The 23,254-nt window shown below is 41.2% G+C and overlaps 2 protein-coding genes across 2 annotated transcripts in view; one reads left to right on the forward strand and one right to left on the reverse strand.

Moving 5' to 3' along the window:
* Window positions 1-13,883, forward strand: part of SFXN1 (sideroflexin 1) — a 28,069-nt gene extending 14,186 nt beyond the window's left edge. The window contains exons 4-11 of the mRNA XM_050905119.1: window positions 1,788-1,886; window positions 2,965-3,040; window positions 4,099-4,184; window positions 5,439-5,566; window positions 6,120-6,169; window positions 11,443-11,492; window positions 12,150-12,197; window positions 13,638-13,883. Of these exons, the coding sequence (XP_050761076.1) occupies window positions 1,788-1,886; window positions 2,965-3,040; window positions 4,099-4,184; window positions 5,439-5,566; window positions 6,120-6,169; window positions 11,443-11,492; window positions 12,150-12,197; window positions 13,638-13,734 (634 nt within the window). The 3' untranslated portion in view covers window positions 13,735-13,883. The remainder of the gene's footprint in view (window positions 1-1,787; window positions 1,887-2,964; window positions 3,041-4,098; window positions 4,185-5,438; window positions 5,567-6,119; window positions 6,170-11,442; window positions 11,493-12,149; window positions 12,198-13,637) is intronic.
* Window positions 11,909-23,211, reverse strand: KIF20A (kinesin family member 20A). Its single transcript, XM_050905118.1, has 19 exons — window positions 23,180-23,211; window positions 22,449-22,625; window positions 21,897-21,986; window positions 21,647-21,766; window positions 21,050-21,188; window positions 20,770-20,957; window positions 20,541-20,685; window positions 19,605-19,805; window positions 19,244-19,355; window positions 19,073-19,144; window positions 18,349-18,492; window positions 18,102-18,267; window positions 17,682-17,846; window positions 16,857-16,996; window positions 16,658-16,760; window positions 15,801-16,008; window positions 15,318-15,409; window positions 14,891-15,028; window positions 11,909-14,361 (listed from the first exon to the last, which is right to left on the reverse strand). Exons 2-19 carry the CDS (start codon window positions 22,605-22,607, stop codon window positions 14,089-14,091), a joined length of 2,655 nt encoding a protein of 884 aa, XP_050761075.1. The 5' UTR covers window positions 22,608-22,625; window positions 23,180-23,211; the 3' UTR covers window positions 11,909-14,088.
* Window positions 23,212-23,254: the final 43 nt, after the last annotated feature.

Raw genomic sequence — 23,254 nt, forward strand, 5'->3', positions numbered from 1 at the left:
CTCCATCTTACTGCACATCACTGTGTTCTGGTTATTGCTGGCCACTGGAAGAAGCAAATTCCTCGTCATACCTATGAAGACTCTCGCATGTGCAGTAAGGCAATGTGAGTCATGCATAAACTTTATAGCAGGCCTAACATCCTCTACACCCCAGTGGCAAGGAAACAGGAAAAGAGGAGTCAGGAAAAGAGTTGCACATGCACAGGAAGAAAGGAGGAAGAACAGCAGTAGTGACGGAAGAAATCCGGCTAGTTTATCACTGTTACGTTGGCATCTCATTCAGATACTGGAAACCAGAGGGAGTAAGAATACACTTTCAAATCTCCCGAGTCTTTCAATTTTTTGCAATTTAAAGAAATAACACATCTTCCCATTTCAGAACCAAAGCCTCATGAGAGAGACACACCTTCTACTCTAGCATCTCCTCTTTGCTTTCCTGCCTTTTACAGAATAATTGGTACAACTACTGCTTCTTCTTTAGCACTTTTAATTTCCATATCAGCCCTCCAATGAGAACCACGTTCCTGTTACTGTTACTGCCTGTGTTATTAAATAATTTAATTAAGTATAAGCTTTAAAGTCCTGTGAAAAGTTATTTTAATGATCAGGAAATAGTTTTCAGTAGCAACTGTTATTTTTGGTGGCCTGATTCCCCTGACTGAAATTCTGGTGGAGCAGAATCTTCAGTGGTGTCTCCCCTGGGGGCAGAGTTTGTGATCTGAGTACCCGAAGAAACACTTTTCCCCTGGTATACTCTCCTAGCCTCCAACTATTTGTGGATCAGGAACTTCCTGATCCAGAGGTAGTGTTTTATTTAATGGCCCTTAGTGGATTTCTTTTTCATAAATGTGTCCCGTTGTTTAGATATACTAGTTTGAGAGCAAAAGCTTTCATCCCTCCAGAAGACAGCCCCATACATTGTGAAACAAATTGACTGTCACTTTTGTAACTTATCAGCATAACCATCTGTAAAATGATTATATCTGCAGTTTAACAGGGACCACATTAGCTTGTTAAACGGGGACTCTGCAACTTGTACAGAATATTTTTTTTTCACTGCCCCCCACCAGTGCTCACAAGTTAGCACCTTTTTGTCCTAAGGCATCTGCATACTGGCACTGACATAATTTATGAGGATTCCTTGGAGCTCTTCTTTTTTTTTTTTTTTTGATGACTGTTCATCTGGTTCATGCTGTACTGAATCAGATTAATTTCTGTGCTGTACCTGTACTTCTTAAACATGCAGATATTTTCATGAAAATAATTTTTCATTTTGGAGTTAAGTGTCTTTTAATCTGGTTCTACGTGCGACTAAATGTTTTAATGTCACAGGGATTTATTAAAACAATGGCATTATATTAGCTTTTTGAAGACTGAGAGGATAAACCCTGTCTCCTAAATTCCACCTCTCAGTCACTTATGGAGCTTCCAAAGAGAACTAGCAGACTGTACAGGAATAATAACCATGGAAAAGTACTCTAGAAATTAGAACGTTTCATATTTCTCTGTGTGTTTTTTATAAAGGTTTGCTATAATGCTTTTGTTATTACAACAAACCTTTGTCCCAAGTGAACCTTGCTATTTAATTACAATGCTTTTAAATTCTATTCTTAGAAGTAGTAGTATTTTCATTATCAAGATAGTATCTCATTTACTGTATTGTTTCATTCAGATAAACAAGAACCTCTGCATGACTACTGCTTGCACTGGCTTTTTTTGATTTGCCATCATTTTTCTGTGCTGTTAATTCAACTGTGTTTTTAATAATAATTGTTTCTCTTTTCAAGAACGACACCAGCAGTGGTTTTCTGGCAGTGGATTAACCAGTCCTTCAATGCTATAGTAAATTACACGAACAGGAGCGGTGATGCCCCAATTACTGTCAGGTCAGACACTGAACCACATACTTCTGATGTGTTTATAAGTTGCTCTCTGATGTACTGGAACATGGTTGGGCTTTAAAGTTTGAGGTGATAGAGGGATAAGTTTTTTCATCTATGCTTATTATTAATTTGATATGCGCAGATGAGAAATCTGAGAATGATGGAGGCAAGAACTCCATTTCTGCCATAAGCCTAAGCACCTTGGTCATAAGCACTTAACAGCGTGGGATTTAATAGGAGTCTGTGTTGCATTGCTCAGTCAACTGTTTGAATACCTCATCAGTTTGGTGTTATACCAGGGTATTTCTAAGTTGATATTTTGTGTGGACCTTCAGGTGTCTCTCTGTGCCATCTTCTCAGTGCCCTGCAGTATAGCACACGCCACACCGTGTGCTTATTTACAAAAAGAAGACCCTTCAAGGAACTGGTCTGCACAGTACTTGTTTCTACTTGAAGGCAAAGAGAGAGACTAAATAGATGCAGAAAGCTAGAAATCGTGAATAGGAGACTGGAATTGCAGTGGTTGACTTTCTGGTTTTGAGGCTGACTTGCTTATAGATGTCCGGGAGAAAGCAGTGGATTCAAGGATATACAGACACCTCCTAGCTGGGAAGTATGTGAAGTATGGTTTAGGGCAGATTGGGTTGGATTTGGGTGTTTGCAGTGTAGCTGGTCTGCATGTATGGGTTTCAGTACAGTTGGTTTTAATTACTGTTGTAGACATGGCCTTAGAAATCCAAACTGATTTTATTAGTTTAAGGAATTAGGAAATTAAATACAGAACTAAATCCTTCAAGGTGTTCGTTCAGACACGTGAGAAAATACTGAACAGATAGCAATGCAGAACCAGCAGAACCTGATTCAATGTTAAGATGTTGCTTGCAAGTGATTTTTACTGCTAGTGAAAGAAAAGTGTTTAATTTAGTGTCCCATTTGAATCTTCCATCCACATCTTATTGCAGTATCACAGAAAGTCTACTTAACTTTTGGGGGGGTGTAACTACATGTGTAAAATGTAATTATTTTTAAAAGTGACATAAATGTAGTTGTGCATGTGCAAACGTTTTTATTTTTGTTTTAGCCAGCTGGGAACAGCCTATGTTTCTGCTACCACGGGTGCTGTCGCAACAGCTTTAGGACTTAATGCACTAACAAAGGTATTGCTGATATTTTTTTCCATTCTTAACTAGACTTTGGTGTTCTATGAGATGCTAACAGCTCATTTCTCCTCCTGTGTATCTGTGTCATGTTGGGCACAGCTCCCAGTATGGAGCTGTAATGGCCTTTGGCAGCTCCCTTCTTTAGATCCCAACCTTATTTTTGCCCCATGTAGATGGTTTTATATGTATATCAAACAGCCTTGTGTTTTGTTAATACAAACAGTATCAAACTGCCTTTTTTGCAGTTTCCTTTTTACATGTCAAAGTATCTAATAGCATTTGAAAGTTAGTTGGAGTGGATATGTAATTACACCAATGTGGAGTCATTATCCCATAAACTCTATAGGTGCGTTTTTAAGGTGCAGTATCACTTCTGCAAACGTGGACGCCTACTCTAGACTGGCTGAAGAACTTGTAAGGAGGTGCCATTCTTAAATGTAGAAAACTCAAATTCTTTGAACAAGTGCACAACACAATCAAGGAAAAAAGGTCCTTTACAAAAAAAAACAGCAAAAGTGTATTTTGTACCCCTCTGCTTATGCTTTAATGTACTGGGAGCGGTACAGCATTGACAAGTTATTTGAGAGACTATTCTAAGCAGCGTAATTCAGATTATGAAAGACATTGACTAGATGCATAGCCTCCATAGTCAGTGCCTTTAGGTGCAAAGCAGCTGGTACGGATGTTGCTGGCTGTGACCTTGCCAGCAGAGACAGTAAAGTTAAGGTCTGTTTAGCGTTGCTGTTGGGCTGACAGGCATGCTCAGAAGCTGACGCTTCTCTGCAGTGATGCTACTAAAGTAAGATTGTTTTTGCCAGTCTCCTGCCACTGCTCACTCTGAGAGAAGTATTTATGACTTATGTCTTGTTTGTTTGTTGTTTTACCTCTGCCTCACCGGTGAGTTTTCACAGAATTTTAATTTAAAGGAAATAAGTCTGGTCTATCATTAGCACATAAAGCATTTTAATATGACCTTTGGGAAAGAAAATGGTTATGTAATTTTTTTTTTCTTTTTTTTTCCTTTTTTTTTTCCCCTCTCTGTGTGTGTTTTACAGCATGTCTCACCTCTTATAGGACGGTTTGTTCCTTTTGCTGCTGTTGCTGCTGCTAACTGCATTAATATTCCACTAATGAGGCAAAGGTAGGAAAAAGAACAAAGATCACTTATTCTAGAAGAAAGGATGTTATTGAGTTTTTAGATCAGCAAGTTACTAAATAAAGCACATTATATATCTTTAGCGTGTTTCAGAACCTTGCAAAAACCTCATGCATGATCTTGTTTTGATTGATTGATTGTGACAAGTATAAAATAGAACATCCTCATTCTCTTCAGATAACTGTCCATAGAGTTCTTCAGTCTTAGATCTCAGAAACCAAAACTGGTCCTTCAAAACTTGATCACATGGACGCTTTAATACAAACTCCACTTTGGAAAAATACAGTCATTTCAAAAATGGGGCTTCAAATCCCACATGCAGAAGTTAGTCATAGAAGGCTCTGCAGTTCTGTTTAATCATCTGAGATTACAAAAATATGCACTTTCTCAGAAACAAAATTTCATACGTATTCTGATTTGACTAGGACTAAGAACAGAAGTGGGGAAAAACAAATGAAAGCATCCTCTTATAAACACAAGGTTATGGGCAGAAAAGGGAATATTTAAAGTTTGTACTTACAATGAAATTCAATCCCTGGGAGTATTTTTCTCCCTTATAAAAGGCGAGGAGAAAAATAAAGGCAGTCCTCAGTATATCTACCCTCTGTCTGCTTCTCGCTCCCCTAGAAGTTCTCCCCAGTATGAGTTTAACACCTAACCCTGCACTTGAGCAAAGGATCTAATAGAGAATAATACAGTTACAGAAATGTAGTTTGTTTTGTGCATCCTTTTATACTTTCAAATAAGTTCTTAGTGGTTAAAATGAAAACTCAGACTAGAATGCCAGAGGGGAATTTTCACAAAGATTTCTGTTTTAGTTAGTGAAACTAATCTTCCTGTATTCCCTGTGTTGTCTGTCAGAAAGGACAGACTACTTCCAGAGCAGTCCAGAAAATTCTACTTTTCTGAATTCCTTTTTGAAGGAACCTCTCCCTTCTGTGGACTACAGAAATAACATATCTCCTTTCTTCTCCCTTGGAATGCACGTGACCAGGCTCAAGCGGCAGATTGCTGTTACAAATACTCAGTTGTTTACTTTTCAGCATATTTTTCCCCAGATCTTTCTCTGGCTTTTGAAATTTTTGTGCCAAAGAGCGTTAACAAACAGGCTAAACTGGAAAATAAAATAAAAACTATAATTCTTATAATTGACAATTGTAAGAGGACAAAGATGAGATGACAAAAAAGGTGAATAAATGTATGTCAGTCACTGCTTTATTTTTACCCCTTATTCAACAGGGAACTCAAGTTTGGAATCCCCGTCACAGATGAGAACGGAAACAGACTGGGTGAATCAACAAAAGCAGCTCAGCAGGCAATTACCCAGGTGGTTATATCAAGGATTCTTATGGCTGCTCCTGGCATGGGTAAGAATAACTGCAGTCATATGCAGCTCCTGATTATCAGTTCCTAATGTGAGAGTGAGCTTAAATTCTATATAAGTGATTTTTCTCAGAGGCCAAATTATCTTACAGTTATGCAGGCAGTATTTACATCTGTTAAGAAGTTCCACAGAGAAATGTACATTTCTCACTGTGAAAACATCCACAGTGTGTTACACTGAAATGCAGCAGAAAAGCTGCTGGGATGCTTTTGCAGAAAAGATCCAGATAGCAAAGGAATGGTAGCAAAGTCCGCTTGAGTAGAATTGGTTTAGTGAAGGGTAGGTGCTGTGACCAGTGCCGAGTTACTGAGCTCAGGTTTAGTTACGTGTGAAATCAGAAGCTTTGCTTATTGGGAGAATTTACTTCTGTAAATACCAATCCAGTATCTTGAATTGGCAATGTGAAGTGAAAGCTCAGTTAATGACAAAAGGCTGTGAAAATTGTCTTATGCTATTAGTTTATCTTAACAGAAAATGAAAACAAAATGCCTTTTTCTCCAAGGTTAATGCTTTTTTTCTTTTTAACTCATTTGCAGCAATTCCTCCCTTCATAATGAATACGTTGGAAAAGAGAGCCTTTTTAAAGGTTAGTCTTAGGTAATCTATGTATATGTATTTCATATCCTAAGTTAATATCTTCATGAATTTGAAATACTTTCTGAGTCTTCATATTTGCCTCCCAAATGCTCTGGGAGGACATCACTGTAGAGCTTGCTTTACAGCTGTCGCTTTCTTTATGCCTTTTTTAGACAGAGATAGCTTGGTTCTTTTTATCACAGTGTAAAATAACATTAAAAAAAATGAACTTTTTTGTTATTTTTATAATTGTTCTTAAAATGCAGAGTTCGTCCTAGTAAATAAACCTTCCTTGTGCTGAGACTTGGAGTACAGTTTATTAGAAAAATATTGAAAATTTTAATAATGCTTTTTTCTCAAGATAGCAATAATGAGGCTTTGCTTAGCTGCCATAGTAGCAATTTGAATTTGGAAACAACAGTGATGGTAAAAATCTGTTTTGAAAATGATCCTTTAAAACTTACTGGATGAGCAGGTGCGGGTAGGCATAGAATGGGCATGCTTCATCAAAAATTACTTATTTCCTATATTCTGTTTATGCTAATGTAGTGTGAAGTCAAACACCTGGTGTTAGTAAATACATAAACTAAATCAACATTATGCACTGTGTGTGCATGAGAGGATAAAAGACGATAATGAAATTAATTATGGGGTTGTCTAACACAAGGGAAATAATATTCAGATGATGAACTCTTTAATTCTTTACCAGTAAAGAGAGTTTCATCTTCACCAGCTGATATCACTGATTTACTTACTGCGTAGCTCCAGGCAAAGTCTCTGCCTGTGAAACCCACCCAACAAGCTAGGAACAATAGCCAAAGAGAATCTGTCTCCTTCCTGTTAGAAAAAGTTAGGAAAAGAAAGCATGGTCTGAGTCTTGAGACCCTCCCTTGGAAAAGTGGTTTGGGTGGGGCCTGGGAGGACAAGCAGGGGAAGTTGCCTGGTTTTGGTTGTCTAAGATAAAGCTTTCTAAAATATTTAAATTGTATTTTGTATTATTTCTGCCCTTCATTTTTCTTGTGCAGTTAGATTACCCAGTTACATACACCATTTGAAAGTGCTTCTGTATATATAAATGAGGCATTGGGAAGAGGTCCCAAGTATCTCCCAACTTTAAAAACTTTTTTTTCCTGAAGTGCTTTGTTTCCCTCCCCCCTTGTTAACAGAAAACACTGTGGCTCAGAATGTAAAAACAGAAACTGTGGCATTTTAGAGTGAAAGTCAGTGTGTGCTGCTTGTATCTCCTGAAAGAAGTGAGGCTGCAGTGCATCCAAATACACTATTTGTCTGCAGCATAAAGAGCCCTATACTGATTTGGCTAATTCTTAATTGCTGATATCTTTTGACCCATACCCTGTTTGCAGAGTAGCTTTAAGCAGCTTGTGGTACTGTTACGTTCTTGAGAATGTATTACCTGGAACATTAAGCCTTGTTTAAAAAAAAAATCATAAATTTAGAGCAAAGATTATTTTATATGTATTTGACATGGGAGAAATGTCACAAATGCTATCAACTGGCAAATATATGAAATTTGTGAAGAAGTTGCAGCAATCCTCAGGGTTTGGAGACAAATATCTATTGTTTTTGTGTGGTATAATCAATATAAGGGTGTTGTGAATTTTTCAGATCAGCAAAAATGAGCGATTTCTTCAGTGACTACTCAGTGGTCTTTGGTACCATCATGACCGTTTATGCTCACCTGTTCCTCCCCCTCAGCCTCAAAGACTGTGATTCAGGTGAAACACTGCTCTGCAGGTAGTCAGTGGTAATACTTGGTAGAGATTAGTATTAAAACCATTAAGGAATGAGCTGCATTTTTAACAAGCAGCTTCTGCATGTCCTCTTGAGGTTTCAGAAGCACCATCCCATTTGCAGTACTCCAACACCATCCACACAATGCTTTACTAACTCATTCTTAGCCTTTGCTTTGCACACCATCACTCTTGAAAATAATTCTTGTATGCTTGCCAAAGCCTATTAAGCAACACACAAGGCCAGAAAATAGGCAAATAGTTGTGAAATAATGAAGAAAATAGAATGATGTTCTGCAGTAAGATAGAGAGAAAGAAATGCTTCTGGAATGCTGGTCTGTGATAGCAGGCTATCATCTTGTGATACGTGAAATAAAATGTAGGTTGTGTAGCACTATTCATCCCCCATATTCCAACATTGTTTTGCACGAGGACCTTTTGATGGTAACATTAGTATGAATTAACAATATTCCCAAAAGTTATTGCTAGAAAATGACTCAAGAATGTTTTTAGAACATAAGCACATACTGCTTCAAAAAGAATCTAATTATTTCTTGGCTTGAAAAAATATTTTTTTATATATATATATATATATGTGCTTTTGCTATAGGTTTCAGCAGTGGCTGTGGCTGCCTTTTATGCAATTACGCAGTGTAGTAGTTCTTGATTAGGCTGTATAATGTCTATGTTCATTATCCCTGCTGACGTACTAGCTGACTAGCTCTGTGCAGAACCAAGTTATTTTATCTGCTGCAGCAGGAGGATCCATAAACAACCTTGCTCTGAGGCACAGCATTTATAGATTTATTTTAGTTACAGGTAACCTTTCTCCTAAGGAAATAAATTGGGTTTTTCCATAGAAACCTCTGAAAATTCCAATCAACACTGAAGTTTTAATTTATATTACTACTCTTACAGCTTCAGCTACTGTTTCTCTCCTGTTCTGTGTACGGTATTAACATTCAAGTTGATTCCAGAAATTTCCTCATATATCCTTAAAACAAGCTCCTTGGGGTCTCTTAGTCTGCAACTATAATATGTATTCAAAACTGTTACAAAACTAGAACAGAGCACCTTTTTTTTTTTTTTAAGCATCATTCTTGAATGTCCTATGCTTTAGAGTCCTCCATGTATTCCTAATTTAACTGTCATTTCACTTATTCATTTTTTTTGAAAACAGGCATAGCTAGTCTGGGAAAGCTGACAGATTTTGAGATCCACCAATGAAAGGAAGCAGTTCGAAAAAACCTGATTCTCCTTATGGCTTTTGTTTGCTTAATTATCATTTCTCCATTTTCTCTGTTTGCACTAACCACTAAAGATGCCATGAAGTCATCTGGAAATTAAACCCTAATTCATTGAGAACTGCCTTCTTCCGGAGTTCAGTGATAGTTCTCTAACACAGTAAATTCTTCTGCTGTCTTGTACTTCTCCATTTTATCTCTTTGTAGGGATGTACAGCCTGCATTTGAGTTTTGCTTTATTGTTTTACATTGTTCCCTGGGCAATTCCAATTCCTAATATTGACCTCCCAGTGTTACAGTTTTGCCTCACCATCTTTCTTGATTAATGCAGCCTGGTAACATTCTTGAAAAATAAAGGCTGTAACTCAGATCAAGTACCTTGGCAAAAAGTGTTCCACCACATGAAATAGATGTGGCTTATATTGTCTGTGCTAGTAGACACCTCTCTCTCTCAGATTAATGACCAACTCTGATAAAGGCATGAAACCATCTATTACTCTTATGACACCTTCCAACAGTCTTTTCAGTTATAAAATTATATTTGGGGCTTTTCTGTTATGTATCTCAGGTCCCACGCTCACATGGTAATGGGTAGCATCCCTCTCCCTTAATTCTCCTCAGAGACCGAAGTCATTTGCAGTACAGGGTTTGACTTGTGTTCCCAAATACATGTAATATTTACCAATGCCACAGTCCTACATCCCTTCCACTGTCAGTCGCACCATCTCTTGTCATGAACTCGCCCAATGTATAAAATGTAAAGTATTTTGAGTGAATTCATCTCAGCTGAGAGTCAGATGAAGGTGTGTTTAGTGGAATGCCAGAACAGCGGAGCACTGCTCCATTCACTCTTTACCCTTCTTACTATTGCTGTCTTTTTCCATTTGTTATCTATTGTTGCAGGTTGTTGCTGAATTGCACAGTTCTTCCTGCACTCATTTCTGGATTACAGATTGACTCCAGGGGGAAAAAAAAAAAAAAAGAAAAAAGAAGCATCTTCTACATCATTTCTTTTCCCTCAGGCTCTGGAGAAAGTTAATTCACGCAGGCTTGTTTTCCATGCCTCTTACACTGCTGTGACCTTCCTTAGCACCAAGCTTTGTCCTACCATGCTAAATTTCTTTTTTCTATTTCTACTCTCAAATAGTGCCTATCTTTTGTTCACCAGTTTCCCCTCTAACTTCTACATCTTAAGAAATGCTTCTTGCAGAAAAAAACATCATCTTTGTTGAAAACATCATCCACTGTAACATGTGATTTTTAACTCATTAGCTGTTTTGTTTTAAAACCAACTTCCTTTTATCATAGCAGTTTTGTATGTCTTATTTACTGGAGACACTGATTTTATTGTAGCAACAGAAGGCCATTGCAGCAGTGTCATTTAAACAGGTCTGGTTTTATTTCATTAGTAATTAATTTCAACTAAAATTCTAACATGGGGGAGAGTGGATTCCTAAATCGTTTAAAGGCCTAGAAGAAAACTATCATATTTCTTGGCATATGTTTAAGTTCTGCAAGTTACAGCGATGAGGAATATGCTAAAAGTGCATCCGTAGGTTATGTGTTGCTTTCTCAGCTTTGTTTCCCCAATTCTTCTACCCTTTTTTCCTTTAATAAAAGGTAAACTCTTGCAGAACTGGAGTGTACCAGACTGTGCTACAGGGGCAAGCTCCTACACATCAAAGCAAATCATAGGACAGGAGAAAGGGCTAAGAGAGGCAGACTTACATTTTTCCTTGACACCTCCCTTATTTATGGTTGGTGGCTGCAGTTGCTGTTGCTCACAAAGTAAATCTCCAGTTGCAAGGTAAAACCACTTGATGTCACCAAAGAGACAGGAGCTGTAACCAGACCTAGCTCTTCTTAGGGGTGCCTGGGCAAAATTCACTGTGCCCTTAGGAGGTGTGGCAGCACCTTGCACCTGCAGCACCGCTCCAAACTGTGGCTGTGGTGCTAGCTACCGTGGGCTTGTGTGACTCAAAGAAATGGCCCACGTGCTCAGGATCAGGTCATAAGTAAAACAGTCAACCACCTATTGTAGTTTCTAAGGGACACTTACTCAGGATAACAGTGTACGTTGATATCACTGGGAATTTTCTTATTACTTTTCAAAGGGATTGGGCTTTCAAATTGGAGCTCAGCTTTAAGGTATACTGGTAATTGTTTTGCCTTCATCATGTCCAAGAGTCTTTTTGGTGCAATCTGTCTCTTACAATACAAGAATTCCAGGAAGGTGGGAAGGGGAGGAGAAAAGACACCATACTCACTGTGCGGTTTATTTTTAACAGAGATTTCCTTGGATGAGTGCTCCCATTCAAGTTGGATTAGTTGGATTCTGGTAAGTGATTTCTTTGTGTTGTATGTGCTATTTTAAGAGATACTTCTAAGGTTTTTTTGGAGGAAGTAGCAATATTTGCACTTTGTTTAAAGAAAAAAAAAGTTGAGAGAGTTAATGAGGCTACAGCAGTTTCTTCACTTCCATATCTGTAACTGATGATACCATATTAAAAAAAAGCCGTTAGTAATGAAGAAGCTGCCAAGAAAAGCAGAGGGAGGGAGAAAGAAAGGGAGTGGCAAAAAAAGGCATGTAGCAGCTTGATTGGAAAAGATGCTTGGGCTGCTACCTCCATAAACAATAATTGGAATCTAATCCTGTAGGTTGATGAATCTTGAAACATTTGATTAATGGAGAGCTTCATTTGCTGTTGTCTAGCACTTTATGTTGTCATGCACACCCATGCAAAACACTGAAAGGACATCAAATGATAATTTTATACACATTTGTAAGCATGGTATTGATGCATTTAGTACTACATAGTAGGTAAATGATTTCATAAGGTATAATGCAGTGAGAAATAAAGGTTACATAGCACTTCATGGAACTTTACCTCACTGTATACAAAAAAAAAGCAGCTTTCTGCCTAGAAGACCATACCTAAGGGTTTTTTCTCTTTTAGCACCCTAAATATTGTAAACCCATTTTTGTCTCCTCTAGTCTTGTGTTTGCAACACCCCTGTGTTGTGCACTGTTTCCTCAAAAAAGGTACGTATTCCTGTTACATTATTCTTACTTTAATGTTACATTCCCAGATGCATGCAAGGTACTGCAAAAAGACAGAAACAAGTGGTCATTGCCTCCTAGAGCATACAGTCTTAATTCCCATATAACAAGTGTGATAAACATGAGAATATTCAGAAAAGTAATAACTATGTTACTCACCAGTAATATATAATAGTTGAATTGGGCTCATTTGTTTACAAACTCCTAGCAGCTTGAGATGCAGCTACATAAGGATAGTGAACGAGAGGTTTGGGTGGGTAGTTTAACCATGCTATTTCAAGCTGAGAAGTTTGAGCTTGATAATGTGGAGTTAAGAATCACTGGAATGATTCATAAAAAAGGCTAATGTGGTCCAAACGATATTTCATGTCCAGTAAGGTTATGGCTTCATTAAATACAGTCAGAGCCCATTATATTTTCAGCTGGAAACTCCTCTGGTTATACAGAACAGCACTTGACTATACATGCTTATTTGTAATTTGATTAATATTTTTCCAGAAAGAATTTTTCATCAATACACAAATAGCTCAGTATGGAAAACTGTCTTAGAAGTAATATTCATTATAGCTGAAATCATAATGAAACCTGGAGCTAACAAATAAAGTTAGCTCAATTTGCAGTATGTAGTATGAGCAGGGTCTTAAATTCAACTAAGCTGTCCCTCTCATATAATTAGTGGTTGTCTAAACTTGACAAGCTGCCAAATGTAGCTTAAACAATGCAAGCTGGAGCTGAATCTGTTAAAATATTGAGCAACTAAAGCAGCTTTTGACTTCCAGAAAACAATACCCAATTCTCATTCGATGCAATTGTTTGAGTACAACAAAGCAGTCTGACACCATCTGTTTCCCTGCCTGGCATAGAATAGAGAATTGTGGTAAATAAGTGTCACTAGGCTACCTGGAGATGACGTGACATAGCAAGTATGGTACAGTTCTTGATTTTAACCAGGGCTCTCCATTTCATAGGAAGATTAGACCTTAAACTGTATTTAAGAAATTGCAGCTGTTTAAATGACCTGGCAGCTTAATTCACTTCTCTGTGAGATGACTCTCATAAAAACAAACCTTTTATTCAACTGAATAAAATCAGGCAGTAAGTTAAATAGGCAAATACATTATATTTAATAAAAACACCTTTAGGAAGGTAAGTTTCTATTGCCAGCAACAGCCTCAAGCAACTAAGATTCCTACCCTTATGATAGTAGCAACAGCCATTTCTTGACTCTGTAGACTATCTTATTGCCTTTTAAGCAGGGATTCATTTGCCCCTGGTCTGTGAGTGTGATTCTTTCATAAGAAGTTTAAAAAAGATCTGAAAACTCCTTTCACAATCCAGGAAGTTTAACCAGATGTATCATCCATCTTATTTTACATTCAAGTGCTTGTTATATATAACCATTTTACTGTTTCTTTTGCTTAGTTCTATGTCTGTAACACGCTTGGAGCCAGAATTGCAAGCCAAGATCCGAGAGAACAGCCCTGAACTAGAACGTGTATACTTTAATAAAGGATTATAATTCAAGGAAAGGAAAATATCTTTCAAGGAGGATCTTGTGAACTTATTTTTGAATTATGTGCCAACTTAGTTGAAGATGAGAACTCACTTTTAACTTGTCCTTTTGTTAAACAACTTTGATCATCTGCATTATTTTATATTTAAAGACTTTCCTCGTTGTAGTGTTTAATTTACAAAAGGTCATTTTGTCCACTTTGGTATTGATTAAAAGTTTAACCATACATATCAGAAAATGTTTACATAAGCTCTCAAGCAGCTACAATAATAAACAAGCACACAAAGAAAAATAGATGCTATTATATTGGATTTGCCACCTGTTCCAGTAATAGTGGGGCAGGGATCTCTTTGTGAAAAGTCATAGGGCAACTGAACGAAGTTGCCACCCTCTGCCAGCAACAGGACGGGTAGCTGAACGTGACAGAAGGTTGTGCAGGAAGGGCTTTTTACCAGGAGGTTGATTAGGTTGTAGGTTTTCCCTGTTGGCACAGAACCGTTTCTTTAAAGTAGATGTTGGAGGAGCCTGGAGCTTCTGCACAGTGTGGTACTGTTCAGCAATACAAGCTGCTTTCTTCCGCAGGTCTAGTTTTACCAGCATCATGTTGTTCTGCAGTTCTGCCAGTGTTTGGTCCTGAGAAAGGGAAGGCAATATATATAAAGATATGACAAGTTGCCTAACTCCCTGGTTACTATGAACTGAAGAGGATAAACTGCCTTTGCCAAAATTCACTAACTGGTGTGCTAAATAAGGCCATGCATAAAAGCTTCTACTGTCAACAGCGTAGCAGTTGAACAACAAAATAGGAAGAGTAAGGCTAGGAAAAAGCTGAATCCATCCTACTGCAAACATGCTGCCGTAGCAACTGTGCTAGAGTGAGGTGGATAAGGAAATGAGAACTCTGAATTCTCCTACTTTAAGTGCAGGCTGTCAGTTAACTGAACAGGGACAATTTGGGTCTCCTTTGGAGAGTTAAATATGTAGTCTGACTCAGCAATTGAAAAAATTAGCAATATAGCTCCCTTAATGTAATAGACAGTATGTGTCTAAAGAATAAGTAACTTTTATTTGCAGCTGCAAGAACCTCGGTTATTCTGCTGATTATGGCAAAGTGCATAGACTAAATCCCCCTGTGCAACCCATAACAAAACAGACACATTACCTGTCTAGCCAGAATGTCATCACATGTACAGAGGGCTTCTCGAAGTTTCCCTGCACTTGTACTGTGGCAGCACGCCCTCTCTGCAGACTGAAGAGACTCTCCAAGTTTTTGTAATTCTGAACGCAGCAATCTGACATTCTACAGGAGAGATTTAATACAACAGCTAGCTTTGACATTGCTCTGCAAACAAAGCCACTCCAGGGTAATTCAGACATGCTGTACTGAGGGAGGATCCCATCTGAGTGAGGTAAACTGGGATCACAGATACCACAGTCTTCCACATCTCTAGTAAGGGTTTGTTTTCAACAGAGCCATTTCAACTTCAACCATTTGTTTAAAAACCTGGAAACAGCAGCTCCAAACACTGTTTAAACTGGCAACCACCTTGCCCTGCAAGCATTCCTTTCTGTAACAGAGATGGAGTTACCTTCTGTCCATCCTCCAGCTTCCTGTCTACATCCACAGTAATGGGTTTGGCAGAGGGAGGTGGCTCCAGTAATTTCTGGTACTTGCGCAACTCTAGGAACAGAAAAAAGTAGCGAGCAACAGTACATTCATAAGCTTTCAGTTTTTCTGATGTCAGGACTTCCCTTGAGACAAGCTGCCACAGGCAAGCTGAGAAAAGCTTTGAGTTTGTGCAGACATGCACAAACATTCCAGGCTTCTCCCTTTCAGTTACGCAAAGGGACTTTAGAATTTGAACAGGGAGATGATCCTGCCCTGAAGTCCATTTTCATGTGAAAATGAAGTGAAACCCCGTCCATCTAGCACATTATTCCTATCATCTACAACTCAGAGTAGTTGTTTCAGGATGTCTGAATGCAATGTACCCTACTGAAAAAAGTATCTCTAACCCTCTACAAGGATTGCTCAGGCATAGTTCAGAACCAGTGCAGCATCACTGCCTTACCTGCTGTTGCAGTATTTAACTCCATTTGACATTGCTCCAGTTTGGCTTTAGTATCTAACAGCTCCTGTTGCAGAGCGCATGAGGTAGCCACTCGCTTTGATCGACGCAAGCCTTGCCCCGAGTCCTTTTGCTTAGTATCCACGGTCTCCAATTTCTGTTTTGCCTCCTGCAGAGCAGCTTGGAGCTCATCAATCTTCTCATCACGCTCCTTAAAGCAAGTTTGTTCAAATATTCAACAAGATTTTCTTAACACAGCTTTTCTGAAACTTTCAATGTCTGTCTTCTGGGAGACTCTCTCAATCACACACTTTATACATTGAACCCAGCCTTTAATGTCCTTCAAGTGAAAGCAGTGAACTCATTTCCTGGGAGCCTAAACCACTTTTTTACAGCCTCTAAAGACAAGAGATTTTTTGAGAGTTGGTATCTTCAGAGAAGTCTACAAGTCCCAGAGGTCACTTAAATACCATAGCAAGAAAAATATAGACAGGCCCAGACCCATCATCACAACTAAGAGTAAGAAGAGAAATTCACAGAACTTGTGTTAATCTGAAGAGTGCAAAGCAAGCCACTAGCGAAAAGAGTAAGGGGGGAAGAGAATCATGTTGAACAAATAGAGGAGTCAGAATGGTTGCATATTAGCTTCCAGATTAAGGGCTGAAAATTAGAAAGCCTAGTGAACCACATAAAGCAGTAGACAAGAAACGAAAATTGTTGATCAAGCTATCAAATAATACCACAAAAGCAAAATCTTTCCTTTCAGTGTGCATAAGTCACCTTCCTGGACTCAAGTGCCCCATAGTGCCCTCCCAACCCACTGCCACTTTCCTGATGTCATTTCATTGCTGTGAACAAACCTGGATCTCCTCCTGGTAATAGTCGGTCAGTGACTCCTTCAGGTTATTCAGTTTATCCTCATACAGTTCCTCCAGCAGCTCCTTCTGAGCATCCACATGTTGGCTACAAAGAAAGCAAACAACTACATGTCAGGGTCTGGCAGTTCTTGGTACTGTACCTAACCCTGAACAAAGGGAGGGAGATCAGCATAAGCTGTACCTGCACCATTGCTCTTTCTGTTGCATGTGCTCCAGCATCTCATTGCAGATCTCCTCACGGAGGCGCATTTCTAGTTGCAGCTTCTCCTGCCGCTCTTGCACCAGCAGTTCTCGTGCCGCTTCTACTACACGCAACAAGTCCTGCAAGAAGGACACAAACTCCATTGCCTACACTGCACAACAGAATTAAGACCTAGAATAAACTAGGTGATCCCATATCTGTAGGTGGGGTGATCTAGGTTTAAGATTCTTTTAGTCACTTGGAAAGAGAAGTTGCCAGGTTTGCTCCTAATTCCTCTCCCATGAGAGGTCTTAAACAACACTGCACTCCAGATGGAGCTGTCTCCAGAGCAGCTTCCCCTACTGCACTGCCCAGGGCTGCACCTGCATTTGCTACCTTGACACATTACAACTCAACTTTCTGTAGGTATATGACTTCCATCTTGATCTTTCAGCTATTCGAGCTGCCTTCTCTGAGTAGCTAGGAAGTTTGATTATTTTTCCTCAATTTAGCCATCTGTTTTGCATGTTTTCTGATCTCTAAATTTCCCTTGCAGAGTAGGGATTATAGATCTGCACCAGAGCTCTTACTGTCCCTATTCCACAGATGACAAAGCGTTTCCAAATTAAGCATGTGCTTCAGATTTAGACCAACTGTGGAATGTTTTCCTCATGGATTCCCAATTTCTTGGGACCCATATCCTTCTGAGGTTCTATGTCATCTCTTGGTATAGTGCCGAGCTCCAGCCCCACCTCCCAGGCCAAAGCTAACAGTCATGTTCTTGCCCCTCTATCCATAAAGGCTGTAAAACGAATCACAACCCACCTCCTTCTCATACATGGAGACATCTGCTTCATCCTCACTGTCGTCTTCTGATTCCACTTCTTCCTTTGCCGCTGCCTCTGGACCCTGACTGGTTCGCCTGTTGTGCTCTTTGATGATTGATTGTATGGATGGAAGTCCCAGCTTTGTGGGAGGCGCCTGAACAAGCTGAAGGGGGAAAGGCCATCATTACTAGTCCATAAAGCCTGGAAGTTGCATAGTCTTTAAACACAGCACTTCTCTGCAACCTGTCAACCCTTTCAGTTAAGCAGAATCTGGAAATACTGTAAAGTTAAATAATCCACTGGAGAAGCATAGGAAAGACTTGCAAGCATTCCCCCTGCCTTGTGATGGAAAGGGTCCCATTCCCACAGAAGCAGGATGTATCCTGACCATGCCATGATCCTGGTTTGTGCTACTTACCTGGCTGGCAATGGCTGAGAACTTGGCTACATACAAAGTTTCATCATATGTAGATGCACACTGGTTAATGTTGACAATCATGCAAGAGCGCCCACGTCCAGTGAAGAAACCCTGGAACACACGGGTTAGCTTGCTATCCCGGAAGGGAACCACAGTCTGCTTCAATCTATGGGGAGAGACAAGAGTGAGCCCATGGGAAAGCAAAACAGCCTCCCCATACCTTCCCTCTGGAGTTCTGGATACCCACTTGGACTGCTGGTTCTGGCGGAGGGCAGCAATGCAGCGACCCAGTGTGTGGAGAGAGGTATTGATGTTGTTTGCTTCTTTCATTCGGTCCCCACTTTTCTGGTCTTTGCAGCGCTCTGACCCCGCAAGGTCACACAGGGATAACCTGAAGACGACACAGGCGATATTCCCATGACCGACTAGGTTTGTCCTGTTCTATCCAGGTTTACAATTCAGACACCCTGCGATCACCTACCCAGCTTCCCCATAAGGGCACAGAAAGCTCTTTTGGGGTGTATGGGCTATTGCTGGACGGAAACGCCTACCCTAAGTGTAGGGGTTACACAAGGTAACACCAACGTGAGCTTTGCGGTATCAAGTTCAAAGATCCTTTGCCAGTCCTCAGGACAGCCACTTCCCGGGTACTGAGACAACCCATTTCCACATAACTACATCCCAGAAACAGACATCAGCAGCACTCAAAGCAGCCTCGCTGCAAGGGCAAGGTTACTCACATGTAGCTTCATTCAAAAAGCCTGAGAACTACCTCAAGTTGTACTTTGCAGTACTCCTCACAAACTCCTCAGTCAGTTCCAAGACTTAAGAGTGGGAACATTTACTCCTTCCAACTACTTTCAACAAGACCTTCCTCAAGATACTTCCCATACCCCAGATCCACAACAACATAGACGGGAAAGTTGAGTCCACAGAGAACACCCCCAAATCCTAGAGAGCATGAAACTTACTCGCTGATTTTCGGAACAATTTCACTGCCACCTCTTCGCAAGTGCAGAATCCGAATGGAGAAGACACTATGACTGTAAAGAAACATGCAGATATTTTAAAAAGGAAATGCAACCTTTAAAAGCACCTCAGAATTTTATTTCTGCCTAAACAACCCTCCTCCCCCTTCAGACCTGCGACTGGAATTCTGGTTCATGTGGGTGCTAGCAAAACTCTGGTTTTTCCGGCCCAGTTTCAGGAGCTTCCAGGCCTCATCAGCATCCCGGACATTGATCCAGTTCAGATCTGGAAAAGCAGGCACACATTGGGCAAGGCAGTTAGGAGACTGGCAGAAAACTTAATTATCTCAGCCCCAACTTCACCATTGCGTTTCCTTGACATTAACAAACTCAACATTCCCATAAATCAGACAGAGACCTCTGAGGGGCCATAGAGGACATCGTGCTCCCCAACACATCACTGCTATGCCACCCACCCACTCAGTCCTCAAGTCTGCCTAGCAGGCCACTAAAAATATCTTTCAGCTAAATCTACCTTTCACATAGGGGTTGCCAGTCTGGTCTTCACAGAGCCGCAGTGTCTGCCTCTTGCGGTTCTGGCCAGGTAAAGCTGGTTCTAACAAGTCATAGATTAACTCATTGTAAATCTCAAAGAAGGAGACCCAGATGGAGAACTGCACATCTCCTGTGTTGGTGAGTGAAATGCGATCCAAGTCAGCCCATCGAGGGCCTGGTTCTGGGGAAAAAGAGAAAAAAGAAAACTAGAAAAAAAAACTCATGACTGCAGCTTTTCACAGGTCCAACCTGAACGGTTTAGCTATAGAGCGAGATACCATTCTTCAGCAGGAATACTACCCCAGACTCAAATTATTCTATATAGCTCCTCCCATTTGGACCTACTCTAATGCCTATCCCCAGTGAGACAGCCTAAAGTTTCCTCTAACAGTATCCTCCTTTCTGTGTAAGGACTTTTTATATACTTGATCTTGACTCCAGAAGTATAGGATATTTCAAACATGAACTCTTCCCAGTATAAGTGAAGTTTTAGTCCTTGTTACCTCAGTCACTCCATGCTTCTGGATACCTAATCAGCTTGTAGTTCCTAGGTTTGAAAGTCTGGGCATAAGTGCTCAGTGCAACATGTCACTTTAGCACCTTGCTTTCCAGCTATCCCCATCGCATGGCATTCAGCTGCTCAATAACCATATCCCTTGAATGAAGTAAGTGGGTGTCGAGTAACTTTTCATTTCACAAGGCTTGGTTATTATGCAGTGGTGAATTCTTCATATGTTGGCAAGACATACGTACAAAGTTCTTCAGCCCTGACATCCTTATCTTTTAAAGGGAAAATCTGTGAGATTACAGCACCTTTGCTCCCTTACCCACAACACAGCATCCAAATAGCCGTCACCCTTTCTTCCCCCATTCTCCAACAAGAAGCAGGTAGTACACAACAGGCTTCCAGATATACCTTCTGTCTGGCTGATGTCCGAATGGTTGGTAAGTTGGCTAGATGAAGAGAGGCCAGCAACTCCACTGTCAAAACTGCCACTGGCAGTGGCCTGGAGCTGAGATTCGGCACTATGACTCCTCTTCAGTGGCGTTAACAGCTCCTCCTGGAAGGAAACAAAGAACATGAGCATGTATGTAGTATGACCTTTCCCTATTATTATTAAACCTCCTAGAAGCGACATGCTTACCTCCCAGAGACCCCCCCGCAGCATGGTCTGCTTCTTGGTCTCTTCCTGTCGCACCTGCCTGCTGTCCAGCCAGATCACCTCATTGGAGAGGGAAGGCTTCAGATCCATGGCTTGGTACAGCCGGTTCCCCACACTGTTGAAGATGACCGCTAAGGAGCGAGGCAGAATCCCCCCATCTTTGTGGCTACCTGGAGCAAGAACGACAACAGCAAGCTGAGGATTCACACGTAGAAGGAGACAACTCCCTGAACAGGCTACTAACACCTAGTGCTTTCCTTACCCTGAATAGTGTGAGTCTTCCCTGAATTGGTGATGCCATAGGTGTAAACCAGCCAGTTCTGCCCATTCAGTACATCCTTTACCACCTGCTTCATTGTCTCATCAAAGAACGATTTCTGCCCCACATCTGGGCCAAAGATCTGCAAACAAGACACATGAAAAATGGCCTCACATAGATCTTTCCTATCTTTTGACTGCTGATGGTTGTTCAAGTAATATTATGTAGTCCTTTGTTCCCTCCACTAGCCCCACATCATGAGCAACAGACCCACCAGTAATTCCAGTCCAAGCCGCCTAGAAAAACAAGCTGTTCACTTGCTTAATCCAGTAACATCTGATACTACTACAGCCTCTAGTGCATTTAGAGCCTCATGAACAAAACAAGAGTTTGGCATTTGCTGCCAAAAAGTTGTCGGGATCAGCTTAAAAAGAGAAAAACTAAGGAAACAGCAACAGAAAATTAGAGAGGATTGTACAAGACTACATAGTTCACGCAGTGCATTGGAATCTGTGTGTATTAGTAAGCCAGCTTTTCAAGCTGTAAGGCTGGTTTAAGCTCAAAAAACTTCCAGATGGATTGTTTGTCCCAGTTACCTACCTGGGTGAAAGAGAATCTGTGCGCTGCTTGTCCCACTCCACGTTCTGTGCTCCGCATGGTGAAGGAGTCCTTAGGGGCTTTTAGAAGAAGGGTCTCCGAATTCTCAATGCAAACACAGCCCTAAAGAACACATAAAACCCCATCATTGCAATGGCTTACAAGAGGCCGTAGCACAGACAGCAAAGGATAATAGCATCTCCCAGCAGGCACACAGGCAACCAGGTCAGAGACTGCTTCATCAGTGTCTCACCTGGTCTTCCCCTTTTTCCACTTCTGTAGATTTCAGAGGTCGAACTCTCAGATACACCTTTAATTTTCCATTATTGTCTTCAGCTACAGCCTGTGAAAATCAGCACAGGTTAAACATGGTAGCCAGAAAGGCAGTACACAACTATCTGTCAGAACACTTAACAGGAACCACAGCATTGAACACACATGTGGCTACCCCTACTAGTGCTCAGTAACTAATGGACACTTCTCTGGTCTCAAAATCCCCAGCAATGCCAGAAGCTTTCTTAGTCTTTTGTTTATGTAGTGAATCAGACCAACAACCCAAAGACCCGACACCAAAACCAGCCCTCCGACCAAGAGCCGCACTAGGAGGCATCGTGTTAAGAGGCATTTACTGACTCTGCCCTTCATAGTACACCGCTCATAACAGGAACTGCTCCCCCAATGCAACATTTTGTTCTAGCCTCTTCTGAAGAGCCTCTGTTGGCCCTGCATCACAACACCTTTGTACAGAGACACAGACAGAAGTCAAAACACTGCCCTGTTTGTGACAGAAGAGCTCCAACCTCACCTGCTGGGAGCCCTCCAGATTTGGAGAGATGGCAGAGAACTCTGACAGCAAGTCCTTGCGCACATCAGCCCCAAACCCTGTTGCTGTGGATTCAAGAACAGGGGAGGCTCCAACATCATCATCAGAGAACAGCCCTGGAGAGGCAAGTGCTTGCGCCATTGGCGTCTCACACGGCTTCTGGAGAAAAAGGGGCACAGTGAGGACAGTGTGATGTTACAGCAGTCTTCTGGGAGTCCAAGCTTTGCTCCCCACGCATACACCCCACTACACACAGTCTGCCACCACTACCACATCCATCCGTTCCCCACAAACACAGTCTGCCACGGAGAACCCTGCCTCCGCACACACACACTGACACACAGGGTGCTGCTGCAAATGCACACACACACCCCACCACCACACAGGACCCCAGACACACCACCTACACACACGGACCACCACACTGGACCCCTCCACACACACACGCAGGACACCACATAACAGACCCCTACCTACACACCCCCCACCACATAGGACCCAACAGAGATAACACATACACAGACCACCACACAGGACCCACCACACACAGCTCCACACGGGCCGCCCCCCACAACACACACACCCCCAGAGACCAGCACGTGGGGCCTGCCCACACAGGCACGGACTACCACAGGGCTTCTCCGCACGCACACGAAATCACCGCCGCCGCCGCTCCCCACAGACACCCCCTCCCGCCCCTCGGGTTGGCAGACCGCTGCAAAGGGCGCCCGCTCCTTGCGCGGACCCGATCCCGCCGCGGCCGGCTCCGGCTCCGGCTCCGGCTCCGG

The sequence above is a fragment of the Gymnogyps californianus genome, chromosome 14 (assembly GCF_018139145.2).
Source record: "Gymnogyps californianus isolate 813 chromosome 14, ASM1813914v2, whole genome shotgun sequence".
NCBI classification, from domain to species: domain Eukaryota; kingdom Metazoa; phylum Chordata; class Aves; order Accipitriformes; family Cathartidae; genus Gymnogyps; species Gymnogyps californianus.